Here is a 12,555-nt window from a genome sequence, read left to right as displayed (position 1 = left end):
CTGATGTGTATATTCAGGCATGGAGTTAGTTGTCGTGTGAATACCTGGCTTTCTACTATAACACTTGGGGGTGTTCTTGGATACGACTCGCTATGCTGTGTTGAAGAAATTACTACTAGATCAGCTCCATGGATACAATACAGAAATACAAATTTACATTTATCATGGTATCTTATCTCTGGGTGAGAATTACACACTCTTTCCAGGTGCACTCTGAAAGGAACAATCCTTCTCTTCTTATTTTATGTCGAAGAGCGGTCTCACAAAATACACCCAACACGTGGCTTTTAATAAAATATTTCTTATTTATTCAAACCCATATAATTCAATATATATTCCCGCATTCGGAGCAATGGACGCAAAAATAACAAACACCCTTCCAAAAAAAATACTTTGATAATACCTATATTAATATAGATTATTACATCATTTTAATGAGGCATAATATCTTATACTTTATAAAATATCTAAACCACTGAGCCTCAACACTTGGACCATAAGGGGTAAACAAATAGAGTAACCTTATCCCAAATTCACATCTCTTATGAGTTCCTGAGATTCAGAGTTTTTATAATTAATGATATTAAAGTCAAATGTTATGTCAAAACTTAAAAACTCAACAACTAGCTTATATAACTCCACTCCCTCTCTTTTATAGCTCAAATGTGCCCATGTGACTTTTTACCCATTCAGTTCGCCACACTTTGATAAACTCAACTCCTAATTGACTAAGAATTACCTCCTTCAATCAATCCTTCGTACTTTGAAATTTTGACAACATAAACTCATTGATTCAACTATCGTTCAGATCAAAGTAACCATAAAACCCATTAACTCACAGAATCTAACAAAAAAGCCATCAAACGAAAGCAATTAACCAATATTTTTACCCCTTAAGAGTAAACAGAGTAAACAGACTACGTTCCAAAGCTCTGGACAGCCTGGGACCTGAGCTGGGTGTGGGAAAAACTTTTCATGGAATTGGTTTTCTTTGCTGTTTGGATGTGCTTCACCTGTTGCTGATCCCAGCCATGTTGTTTCTCAGACACTAACTCTTTCTTTCTCTCTCGCTATCTTTCTCTTTCTCTCTCATGCACACACAAGCTCATATACACACTAGGATGCACAATGTCCTGCCAACAATGCCAGACTATATTTGAATCTATCTCTCAGTCCTTTACAAAGCTTCTCTTCCAAACTTTTTTATGCATCCTGCCTCGACCACTCCACCCGGCAGGGCATTCTGCATCCTAACAACTGCGNTTTTTTCAGTGAATATTTTTAATGAGTGGACATATGTTTTTGTTTCAAAATGCCAGGTTTGTCAGGAGCTTAAAGACAAAGACATCAGCAAAACCTTCCGAAAAGCCATTAACCGAAAAGAGGGGATCTGTGCTATCGGTGGCACCTCTGACCGCTCCAGCGAAGGAACTCAGCATTCCTACCACGGTGTGTTGCCCATTCCCTTCATTGAGATTTGCTGCCTTCCCAGACAACAACAACTTGCATTCATAGAGTGCCCCTCACGCAGGATAGCGTCCCAGAGATCTTGACAGTGGCGGAGAAGGCCTCAGAATAGCAATGAGTGCTCTGTTTGTAAAAGAGTTTAGCTGAAGCGAGTTTAGCTGGAGAGGGACAACTAGTGATGAGTTCATACAAGAGGTTAGAGTGCTTCTAGCTGACTCAAACTGGGGAAACGAGGTGAGCTAAGAACAGCAGAGAATTGATGGGGAAACAATTTGAATGGATGACTATTCTCTTTTGTAGTCAGTGCTGCATGTGTACCTATTCCAAAGAGGTCTATGATTCACAGCTATAGTATAATTTGTTTTGGGTCTATATTATGTGCCTCCTCCTTTGCATAGATTATTAGATAGTGATATAATAAGCCTTGTATTTGATGTAGCACCTTATTGTGTCATCGAGATGTCTCAAAGCGCTTCACAGGATATGCTACGTAGTGGTTGTGGGTGTATTTGTGGGTGAACATGGCAGCCAATGAGCACACAGTAATGTCCGATCAAAAGCCAGGAGAAACTCCCTTCTTTTACAAATAGTGTCGTGGGATGTTTAAAGTCCACCTGAACAGGCAGATGGGACCTTGGTTTAATGTCCAAAGGATGGCTCCCAGTACAGTATTGGAGTGTCAGCACCAACGTGGGGTGTGAACCCACAAACCTCTGACTCAGAGTCATGTGTGCTACAAAATAGAAAAATCCCATTATAAATAACCGCACACTTTAAAAGTCTCCACACGACTTCACTCAATTGTGCCTTTTGGCATTTGATTTGTTTTTCTGTCCCATTTTGGTGCCAATTTGCTTATTCTCCAGCAGGCAACCTCAGACTCACCCTCAGTCCCCAAGACTTGGCTCTCACCAACTTGTGTTAATGCTTTCAGAAACTGGGTCACTTTCAGGGAAAGAGAGAGCACATTCCATTCAAGACACTGGGAAATTTCCACGTCTAAGTGGCATACATGTGTCAAGCACTAGTTTGGATAGTCTGACACATGGGGAAACCAATCACCATGCTTGAAATACCTGGCTGGCCAAAAAAGAAACAGTTGCTCCCTGTGTTTTATTTAATGTAGCCAGAATAGCCTAAACTGTTTATTCTTTCAATTTACAGAGGAAGAGAAAGTTGCCTTTGTGAACTGGATTAACAAAGCGTTAGAAAACGATCCAGATTCTAAACATTTGATCCCCATGGACCCGAGCAGTGACCGTTTATTCAGTGCAGTTGGCGATGGAATCCTTCTATGGTAACTTGGACTTGTTTTGCTTCTTCTGCAGCTTTGGTATTGTAGAAGGATGGGGTTACCGTGGGATAACAGGCCCAGATCATTCTAAATCTATAGGGACTTTAGTTTATCAGTGCTGCAGTGTTGCGTAAGGACTCTTTTCTTGTAAGTTAGGATGTTACAGAAGGTGGTTGTTTTTTATTTGGTCAAAAGACAATAATAATAATAATAATCCTTGCATTTAATATAGCGCTTTTCACATCGGGAGGACGTCCCAAAGCGCTTCACAGAACACACTGTAAAGTGAATTGACTGTATATTTGTGGACGAACGCGGCAGCCAATTGCACACAGCAATGTCCCACAAACAGTCGTAGATTGAAAATGACCAATTTATTATTAGTTTTGGTTTTGGAGGGATTATTATTAGGCTCTGTGTGGAGTAAGGAAACTTGCCCAAGGTTTCGTCCTCTGCCTGGGATTGAACTCAGGTCTCTCGCTTGCAAAGCGAGTGCTCTAACCACTGAGCTACAGGACTCCACAAGGCAAGCGTCCTAACTCTAGCTCTCTGCCAATGCTACTATGTAAATTCTGATTGCATGAGTCAGGCCTTACTGGACTGCCTGTCAATCTTTGCTTCATTGAGACTGCTCTGTTCCAGATTCCAGCTACATTCTGTTAGATATGGTGAAGGGAGTCAGACTGAGTCTGTATTACTGCCACAATTGATGGGAAATCTCAGATACCCGGGACATTAAGTTAAAATCTCTCCTTTCTCTCCAGCAAAATGATAAACTTGTCCCAACCAGACACAATCGATGAGCGGGTAATCAACAAAAGGAAGCTTACACCATTCACTATTTCTGTAAGTATTCGATTGCCATCGAGAACAGTTACAACCAAACAACAGCTGGAAACCACTGAAGCGCTAGATGTGTAGTAATGTTATTCATATGCTGACATGATTTATTAACTAAAGATGCACTTGAAGGTACAATAAGGAGACTTTGTGTAATAAACATCATTTGTGAACTGGAAACCCGAGGAGGTGACTTCTCTGCTTGTCTTGACAAGGGACTAAGTTCATTGTGCTCTGTTCAGCATCTTCTGCTTTTGAAGGACTTCAACCTCTTCCAGATTCAAGCCCCCACATTGGGATTTTGAGCTCATAGCCTAAACTGACACTCCAGTGTAGTGCAGCAAATGTACTGCATTGTCAAAGGTGCTATCCTTCAAATTAGACATTATACTGAGGTCCCAACTGCCTGCTTGGTTGGACGTCAAAGATCCCATGGTTCTATTTGAAAAGGGAAGGATGTTTCTCTCTCCCAGTGACCTGGCCATCAATCCCCCAAATAAAATTGGTCACTCACTTCATGGCTGTTTCTGCACAAATTGGCTGTTGGTTCGAAATACAGTCACTGCACTTTACAATAAATCCTGTCAAGCACATTGAGACATTTTGATGAGGCTATTGGGAAAGGTGGGTGGGGGGGGCTAATGGAGATTATAAACAGTGGCATGGACTAGTTGGAATGGCTTGTTTCCTTGCTGTAACATCTATGTAATTGTATGTAAACGTTAATTTTAAATTCTACTCCTGGGGCTGAATGACACCATTGTCTAATCCAGGCTTTCTATTTGCTGCGTTATCCACTGTAAATGGATTATTTACCGCAGAATGAAATTAAAGCCAACCGTGATGATTAAGGCCTAATGGGACTTATTATTTCTTCCACAGGAAAACCTGAACCTTGCTTTGAATTCGGCATCTGCAATCGGTTGCACAGTGGTGAACATTGGAGCTCAGGATCTGAAAGAAGGCAGACATCACCTGGTCCTGGGTCTTTTATGGCAGATTATAAAGATCGGCCTCTTCGCTGATATTGAAATCACCAGGAATGAAGGTGAGAGGGCTTCCCCTCTGTACCCTCTGTCTGGCAATAGGACATAGCCTTGCGTTAGAGGTAATGGGAGTATTTTTTTATAAAGGAGGAATCATTTGAGGCTTGTAAAGGGAGAGGAATTAGAGAATCTGTGGATTGTTTTTAACATGGTGACTCCTCCATGTATACAAGAGACATAGTGAGATCATTGCAGCGTTGAGAATTTTAAGCACAGAGCAAAAAGGAGACCATTTGACCTTGATTTGGACTAGATGTGATCTATTGATCTAAGAGATCATTTGGTACAATTACACCCCTCAAGTCTATAGGGTATCTGAAACCAACAGAATACACAAACACCCTAGTTTCTACGGCAACCTGGGAGTTTTCACTTGTAGCAATGAATCTACATTGGTGGCCAATGAGGAGGTACTGTGGTCAGGCCTCTCAGAGCAAGGCTGGCCTCATTGTGTTCCATTGCATTTCCCATTGCTATGATTTGTTCCTTTCCACACCTGGTGTGTGATGCTTTGTTCAAGCAGTAGGTACGAATATACATTAACATCCTATGAGAAATTGTACTTTGCTGATCAAGTTCTATGGTTCTTTCCTTTCAGCTCTCATAGCTTTGCTGATGGAAGGTGAAGAGTTGGAGGAACTGATGAAGCTTTCGCCAGAAGACCTCCTTCTGCGTTGGGTCAATTACCATCTTTCAAATGCAGGATATCAAAATATCACCAACTTTAGTCAAGACATCAAGGTGCTTTGAGATCATAAATGTAGGCTGACATTGCAATTCAGTCATGAAAAGAGGCGATGGATTGTCAGGTGCCTTCCTTCGGATGAGACGTTAAACCAAGATCCCATTTGCTTGATCAGATGGACATTAAATATTCACTCCGTGTCCTGGCCAACAACAGTAGGCAATTGCTGTATCCAATTTGCGCACAGCAGTGCCCCACAAATAACTATGAATGAATGACCAATTTTACGGTTACCCAAGTAACGAATATACATATGTGAGCTGTGTGTTTGTTGATAAACGCAGCAGTCAAGTGACATTTGTTCATAATGCTTGGTAAACCTTTGAAACTGTTTGTGTTTCTGTAACAACTTGTGTTTTCATTGAAATCCCATTTATTCCTAGGACTCCAGGGCTTATTTCCACCTCCTCGATCAGATTGCACCCAGAGGAGATGGTGATCAAATGAACATTCAGATTAACATGTCTGGTTTTAATGTAAGTCTTTTTGTGCATTTTTAAAATGTTAAACAATGGCACCTTCTCTCTTTTCAGAAATGATGTTGTTGTCTGTTTGCTCTTTCATGATCTTATAGGAAAAGGATGATCTCAAGAGGGCAGAATACATGCTCCGAGAAGCCGATAAACTGGGCAGCAGGCAATTTGTTACCCCGGCTGACATTGTCAGCGGCAATCCTAAACTTAACCTGGCCTTTGTAGCCAACTTGTTCAATACATTCCCAGCTCTCAAGCCAAACCTGGACTACGACCTCACTTTGTTGGAAGGTATGAACATTGGATGTTGAGAAGTGTGTCACTGATTCTTCATGAGAAATGTGATCTTAAAAGAGGAACCAAACAACCAGGAAAACCCACTCCTTTCATTACTGAGTCTTGTTTAATGACTCCAACTATCCCTTAGCTGTTTCCTTGTTCATGTGGTCACAGCACATTGGCCTCACTTATTTAGATCATGCTTGTGGTGATGCAATGACAATACAGTGATCTGGCCAAACCCATGGTAGATGGTTAGGAAACAGAATAATAGAAGGGGAGAAAGCCTAAGGGATGTGCTGAGAAGAATAGATTCAGCGTAAAGTAATTTAGAGGAACTGATGAAGTCTTGTTCCCAAGTCCTCCATTGAAGGACAGTAAACTGAAGTCCCATCTGCCTGTTAGGTGGACCTTAAAGAATCCAGGGCACTACTTGAAAAGAGAAGGGAGTTTCTCTCTCTAGGTGTCCCGGCTAACAATTCTCCAGAAAAAAATAGTCATTCACTTCATGGCTGTTTGTGGGACACTGCAGTATGCAAATTGGCTGCCACATTTGCCTACATAGACATAACACTTAACAGTAAATGCTAGTTAGCCCTTTGAAATATCTCTTGACATGAAAGGTTCTATGTAAGGATTATTATTTGTTGTTCGAGATGAGTTTCAGTATGGGCAACCCGGTTCTTTACAAAGTATGTAAAGAACTTCGAATTAAACCACGGGTGAAAAGCTTTCAGTTCAGGCCCAAGTAACAATTGGTGCCGAGCATTTCCTCCAGACCAATTGGCCGTTTTATCCACAAGTGGGAGGCACTCTATAATCCACCTGAGAGCCAGTGTAAACACACGCTGCAGTTGACATCTGTGAATGAAGTCAGTGATTGTAGTGGATGCACCGCTCTTAAAATGTTTTGAAATGTGTATCTTTTTTGCCTTATCTTTTTTGTCTTCCTGTTTTGACTTGGTGATTGCAGACTTGGCCCCTCCCAATGTAGGTACTGTATTTAGTACTGTTTCATGTGCTCTCCTATCTCCCCTCTGCCTCTTATTCCACCCCCCCGGTTCTGACCCACTCATAGTTTCATTGCTGTGTTGATTTGTTTGAATAACATGTCTCTCATTTCTGGGAGCTCTTAACTGATTGCAGTGTTTCCTGGAAGCTGGTTGTTGTGTGGAACAGCCGAGCATGTTGTTGTACTCTGGGTGGATTGAAGTGATACCATGTTTAATTTACACAGAAACCTGGGATAACGGATGACTGTCAGTCAGTCACAAAACACGATTTAATCACAGGCTTCTTAATGTTTACGGAAGTCCCAGATCTCTTAAAAAGCTAAATGGCTTAAATTTGCTGCCAGCTATTCGTTACACTTCATAATTATATATAGTGTATAGCATCTTTTTTTTAAAGAAGAAAAAAGATTGTGTTAAATGTTTCATTGAGGCAGGTCCAAAAAGCACAGTAGCATCAATGACAGTAGATGGAAGGGAATAAGGCTGAGTAAATTTAGGGCCAGGAAATTCACAACTTATTGTCACAGGTACTGTTGTTGTGGATTTATTTTTTTCTCTTCCCATTGTTTTGCCACTAATAAAACTATACACTATATAGCGTCTGACTTAAAGATGTTCCATAGATGCTAATGGTAGTTTCTTCAAACCTATGAAACTTACTATTAACTGATCAGCTGCACCTTCTGAAAATAAATATTATGGTGATTTCAATTTGAATGCTCAACAAAGCATTCTGACTCAGTTGGTAACGCTCTCGCTTCTAGGTCAGGTTGTGGGTTTAAGTTCCATGTCGGGGCTTTGAACTTGCATAGGCTAGGTTGACTCTACATTGTTGTAGGTGCCGTCCTTCAGATGAGACATTAAACCGAGGTCCCGAATTAATTTTATAGTATATTACATGAAACGCTTTGAGACGTCTCAATGACGTGATGAGGTCCTGTATCAAATGGAAGGATCATTATTATTTTTTCGATTCCTAACATGGGGAGCAATTATAGCACTGCTTGCACCTCCCTAGTTCAGATCAGTGAACTCAGCAGAGATTGGGAACTGAGATCTTCTTGGTCTGTATAGCTCAACTACTGATTGGATAAACCTACCGAACTATCATGGGAGCTGTATGTAGGCAGAATGAATAACACTAAATAAGTCACAAATATTTCTTTGAGACATTTGATCGCTGCATCTTTGAGACTTCTTTAGGTGTACTGTTTTTCCCTTTATATTCGGCATGCTTTTATTTTACCTATGTTGAAATACCACTTGCGAGTTGGTGTCTGCCGTCTTGTTTTCCTTCAGTTCCACTTTGGGACCATCGTCTCTAGGTATTGAGTTTAGATCCCCAGACGTCATAAGTCGGGCTGCACAGTGCTTTAGTCAGACCGCAGCTCGAGTCCTGCGTATAGTTCTGGTCAGCATGACACTAGAGGCATTGTAGAGGAGAGCAACGAGGATGTGTGCTAGAGGAATGAGCTATGAGCAACAATTAGACAAGCTAGAGCTCTTCAGTCTTGAGAGAAGGTGACTCATAGGGGACCAAGTGGGTGTATCAATTTTTAAATGGATTGAATATATTCGATTACACTGAGACAGTAGAACAGGAGGACACGGATTTAGAGCTGTAAATGGCAATTTCAGGACAGACATCAGGAAATTTTTCTTAATGACTAATGAATGGATTATTACTCATTTAACTTATTAATGAATGATGCTTAATAAGACCATAAGACATAGGAGCAGGAGTAGGCCATTCGGCCCCTCAAGCCTGCCCTGACATTTAATAAGATCTTCTAACCTAATTCCATTTACCAGCTCTACCCCCATATCCCTTAATCCCTCTATCCTTTAGAAATAAGTCCAATAATAAATCCTAATAAATCTAAATTTCATGTGATGATTACGTTGCTTAGAAAATAGCAGTAAGTTGCTCTTTATGTTCTCTCTCTCCCTTCTCTGTACTCGTGAAGTGGCTAGACTAGCTGGGGTGTCATTCAGAGGGTGCCCATCAGCACCAGCCTGTGACTATTCATTTGTGAGCTGAGATAGTGCTGTTGGCTGGTTGTTCGATCACAGGGAGCATCACAACCAAGTCTGACCGCATAGAACAACTTGCATTTATATAGCATCCGTAAACACAGGGCAGCATCTCGGAGTGCTTAATGTGCTGGATGCAGCTGATATTGTTTTCCCATCCCTCCATAGCACAGGAGGTACTCAAGCCACTTGACTGCCCCACTTGACTGACAGCCACTCAGCACCGAGCACTGACCAAACTGGGACTGTTCACATCTGTATGGCTCAGGTTCTCATTGAGCCATCGTTTTACCCACTGAAAGCCTCTGTCCCTCCCATTGAATGTACTTATTACTTTTACCACCTGAGACGTCGATGTGAGTTTAGTTTAGTTCTGGGAGCACATCTTACATGGATCATTTTTGGGTTTGCTGACAAATTTGTTTCTTGTAAGAATTGTGAGGAAATGATGTCCACACCAATTGACATTTTTGTTCCAGGAATGAGATTGATGCCCTTCACGGCTAGCCCTATTTGACTAGATAATGTGGAGCAAAACAGGTGCTCTCTCCCCAATGTCTAATCCTATTTACCTGCTCTTCACCTGCCCTTCAATATTTTTCCTTCAATATTTATTGGAATCCCTTAAATCTTGTTGTCAGTAAAGCTCACTAATGTGCGCTAGAAGCTGTTCTAGCAATGCACATGAGGGGGAATTAGTCATTCATCAACATCGTACCTCCTCCTGGGGAGGGTTTACCTCTTGGGCATTATTTTGCATGTTGCCTGATTGCAAGTCTATTGTATCTAATAGAGCAGTTGGTAATAATCTCACCTCTGAGTCCGGGTTCGAATAACATGTTGAGACTTTGAACACAGTCTGGGCTAATGCTCCAATGCAGTGCTGGGGGTGTGCTGCATTGGTGGACCTGCCTGCTTGTTCGGATGTGACTTAAAGATCCCACAGCAATATTTGAAGAGCAAAGTATTTTTCCCAGTGTCCCTGGGCCCCCCAACAATGCCCACCCCCCGCAAATAAAATTGGTCACTCACTTCATAGCTGCTTGCGGAACATTGCTGTGTGAAATTGGCTCCTACAGTCACCTACAAAATAGTCAACACACTGACAGTAATTTGAGATGCCCTCTGAACATGAAAAGAGCTATATCAAATCCGGATCTTATTTTTTTTTCTATTTGTCATCTTATCCAGTTCTTTCTATTTCTCCAACTTTCTTATGTAGGTGAGTCGAGGGAAGAGAGAACCTTCCGGAATTGGATGAATTCACAGGGGGTGTGTCCCTTCGTCAATCACTTGTACAGGTAAAACTCCTCTAGCTTTACAGTTTTCCTGAAGCGAAGCCCTCTGATATCTGTTCTGCTTGTGAAGGTTTGGAAATCATAGAGTTGCTATATCAAACTGAAATCAAAAACCATGGGAAAAAAAACCCAATGCCCAGTACATCAGCCAGTGTCTTCACACAGAAATATAGCTTGGTTAATGGTTCGGAACTAAGCCTACAGAATGCCTCATTATCTGATGGCATGAAACCAGGGAGTGTTTTTAATATATTCCGTTTCCATCTGCTTCAGCATCTGTGGGTGTCTTTGTGTGTCTCTCTCTCTCTGTATATACACACAGGTGTCTATCTTGCTCTCTCTTTGTGTCTCTTTCTGTCTCTTTGTGTGTGTGTGTGTGTTTGTGTATGTCTGGCCTTGTTGCCTCTCTCTATCTCTTGCTCCCTACTGTTATTTTTTCCTTCACTTTTCTTCCCTTAGGTCGTTTGCAACGTTTGTAGCTACGAGAGTGTAGGATCAATGTAGGGCTTCAGCATTCTTCTCATTAAAACTGCAGACAATTCTGAGGAAGTTTATTGATTTATTCTGAATTACTGATCAGGTATTGATTGATTGACTGGTCCAGGTTACAATGTTCCCCTGCTCTTTTCTCAACTAAGAGAAGCGGGCAAGGGAACCTTTTCTTGGGGCTTTGCCAGTCTTAGTTGGGAGGGAGTGAGTGTCACTCAGGCTTCCTTTGCAATATTGTTCTTTTCATTTTATAATAGTAATCTTCGGCTTTGATATAGCCCCTTTCACGTCAGGACAAGATCTCAAAGCGCTTCACAGGGTTTGTTGTAAAGTAAGGTGACTGATTTTTATGGGCGAACATGGCAGATAATTTGTGCGTAGCAATGTACCAAAAAACAGCCTTTAAGTGAGTGACCAATTTTATCTGGGAATTGCGTTTTGTTTATCTGGGAGATTGTTGGACATGACACCAGGAAAAACTCCCTTTTCTGTTTGACTAGTGCTGTGGGATTTTTAATGTCCTCCTAAATAGGTAGAAAATCCTCTGCAGCACTTTAAGACTGTCCTCGACGTGAAAAGCTCTGTCTGAAATGCAAAGATTATTATTGTTATTGTCCAACCCTTGCAAGTTTATTTGAGGCATAAGATCACAAGAGATGAAGAAGTCCTTTTGGGCCATTGACCTCATCCTTCTGGAAATGCAACCTCATGTGGCCAAGAGGAGATGGATGTAAGTGCTCTGTGATTCTACCCTGCGCGAAGGGCACTACATTAATGCAGGTTGTCGTTGTTAGATGTACGCATAATCTGACATTCAAGGGCAGTGAGTCAGGACACAGAATTTGTCCCTTTCTAACCTTGCATTGTAATTTCAGTCTGCTGCTATGCCTTGCTGTTATCTATGAAATGAATCTCACAATCTGCTTGTTTCCTTCTATCCAGTGATATGACTGATGGCTTAGTAATCTTCCAGCTGTATGAGCGCGTCTCTGTGCAATTCGACAAGAGCCGTGTCAACAAGCCTCCGTATCCAGCGCTTGGCGCTAACATGAAGAAAGTAGGTTGAAGTTATTTGTTCTGTTCTAAGCATGAAAATCTAATTACATTTATCCAGTGCATGCAGCAGATGCAGCCACATAAAGCCTAACCTCTCATGGACCAGATTGGCTCATTGGTACCGGTCTCGCTTCTGAGTCAGAAGGTTGTGGATTCAAGCCCCACAACAGGTCTTGGAATCACTTTGTCTAAGCTGCCAATTCCAGGGAATGTCTCTCTCCTGGTGTCCTGGCAAACAATTTCCCCAAATGAAATTGGTCACTCACGCCATGGCTGTTTGTGGGACGTTGCAGAACTGGCTGCTGTGTTTCACCCACAAATTGCACAGTCAAACGCTTTAGAGTATATTCTATGAAACACGTAGTCACCTTGATGACATGATAAGGCGCTATATCAGATGCAAGCATTATTATTATTATTTAGGGCACCCACTCCAAATGGAAAGCTCGCCATAGACCCTCTCTGGACTCTTGAGAAAATCAAGGAAAGTATCCACAATGTTACTTTACCACGTCTCCACT

The 12,555-nt window shown here is 41.6% G+C and overlaps 1 protein-coding gene across 2 annotated transcripts in view; it reads left to right on the top strand.

Moving 5' to 3' along the window:
- The window catches only part of LOC103178143 (plastin-1), a 39,810-nt gene that overhangs the window by 23,907 nt on the left and 3,348 nt on the right, over positions 1-12,555 (top strand). For both annotated transcript variants that reach the window (XM_007892757.2, XM_007892840.2), the window contains 9 exons: positions 1,320-1,449; positions 2,632-2,764; positions 3,526-3,607; positions 4,484-4,649; positions 5,246-5,388; positions 5,776-5,868; positions 5,967-6,156; positions 10,414-10,492; positions 11,921-12,035. In XM_007892757.2, the coding sequence (XP_007890948.1) occupies positions 1,320-1,449; positions 2,632-2,764; positions 3,526-3,607; positions 4,484-4,649; positions 5,246-5,388; positions 5,776-5,868; positions 5,967-6,156; positions 10,414-10,492; positions 11,921-12,035 (1,131 nt within the window). The remainder of the gene's footprint in view (positions 1-1,319; positions 1,450-2,631; positions 2,765-3,525; positions 3,608-4,483; positions 4,650-5,245; positions 5,389-5,775; positions 5,869-5,966; positions 6,157-10,413; positions 10,493-11,920; positions 12,036-12,555) is intronic.

Source organism: Callorhinchus milii, unplaced genomic scaffold (genome assembly GCF_018977255.1).
Source record: "Callorhinchus milii isolate IMCB2004 unplaced genomic scaffold, IMCB_Cmil_1.0 Scaffold11, whole genome shotgun sequence".
NCBI lineage: Eukaryota > Metazoa > Chordata > Chondrichthyes > Chimaeriformes > Callorhinchidae > Callorhinchus > Callorhinchus milii.
The sequence above is the reverse complement of the archived record's forward strand: the minus strand, read 5'-3'. Positions and strand labels throughout refer to the sequence as shown.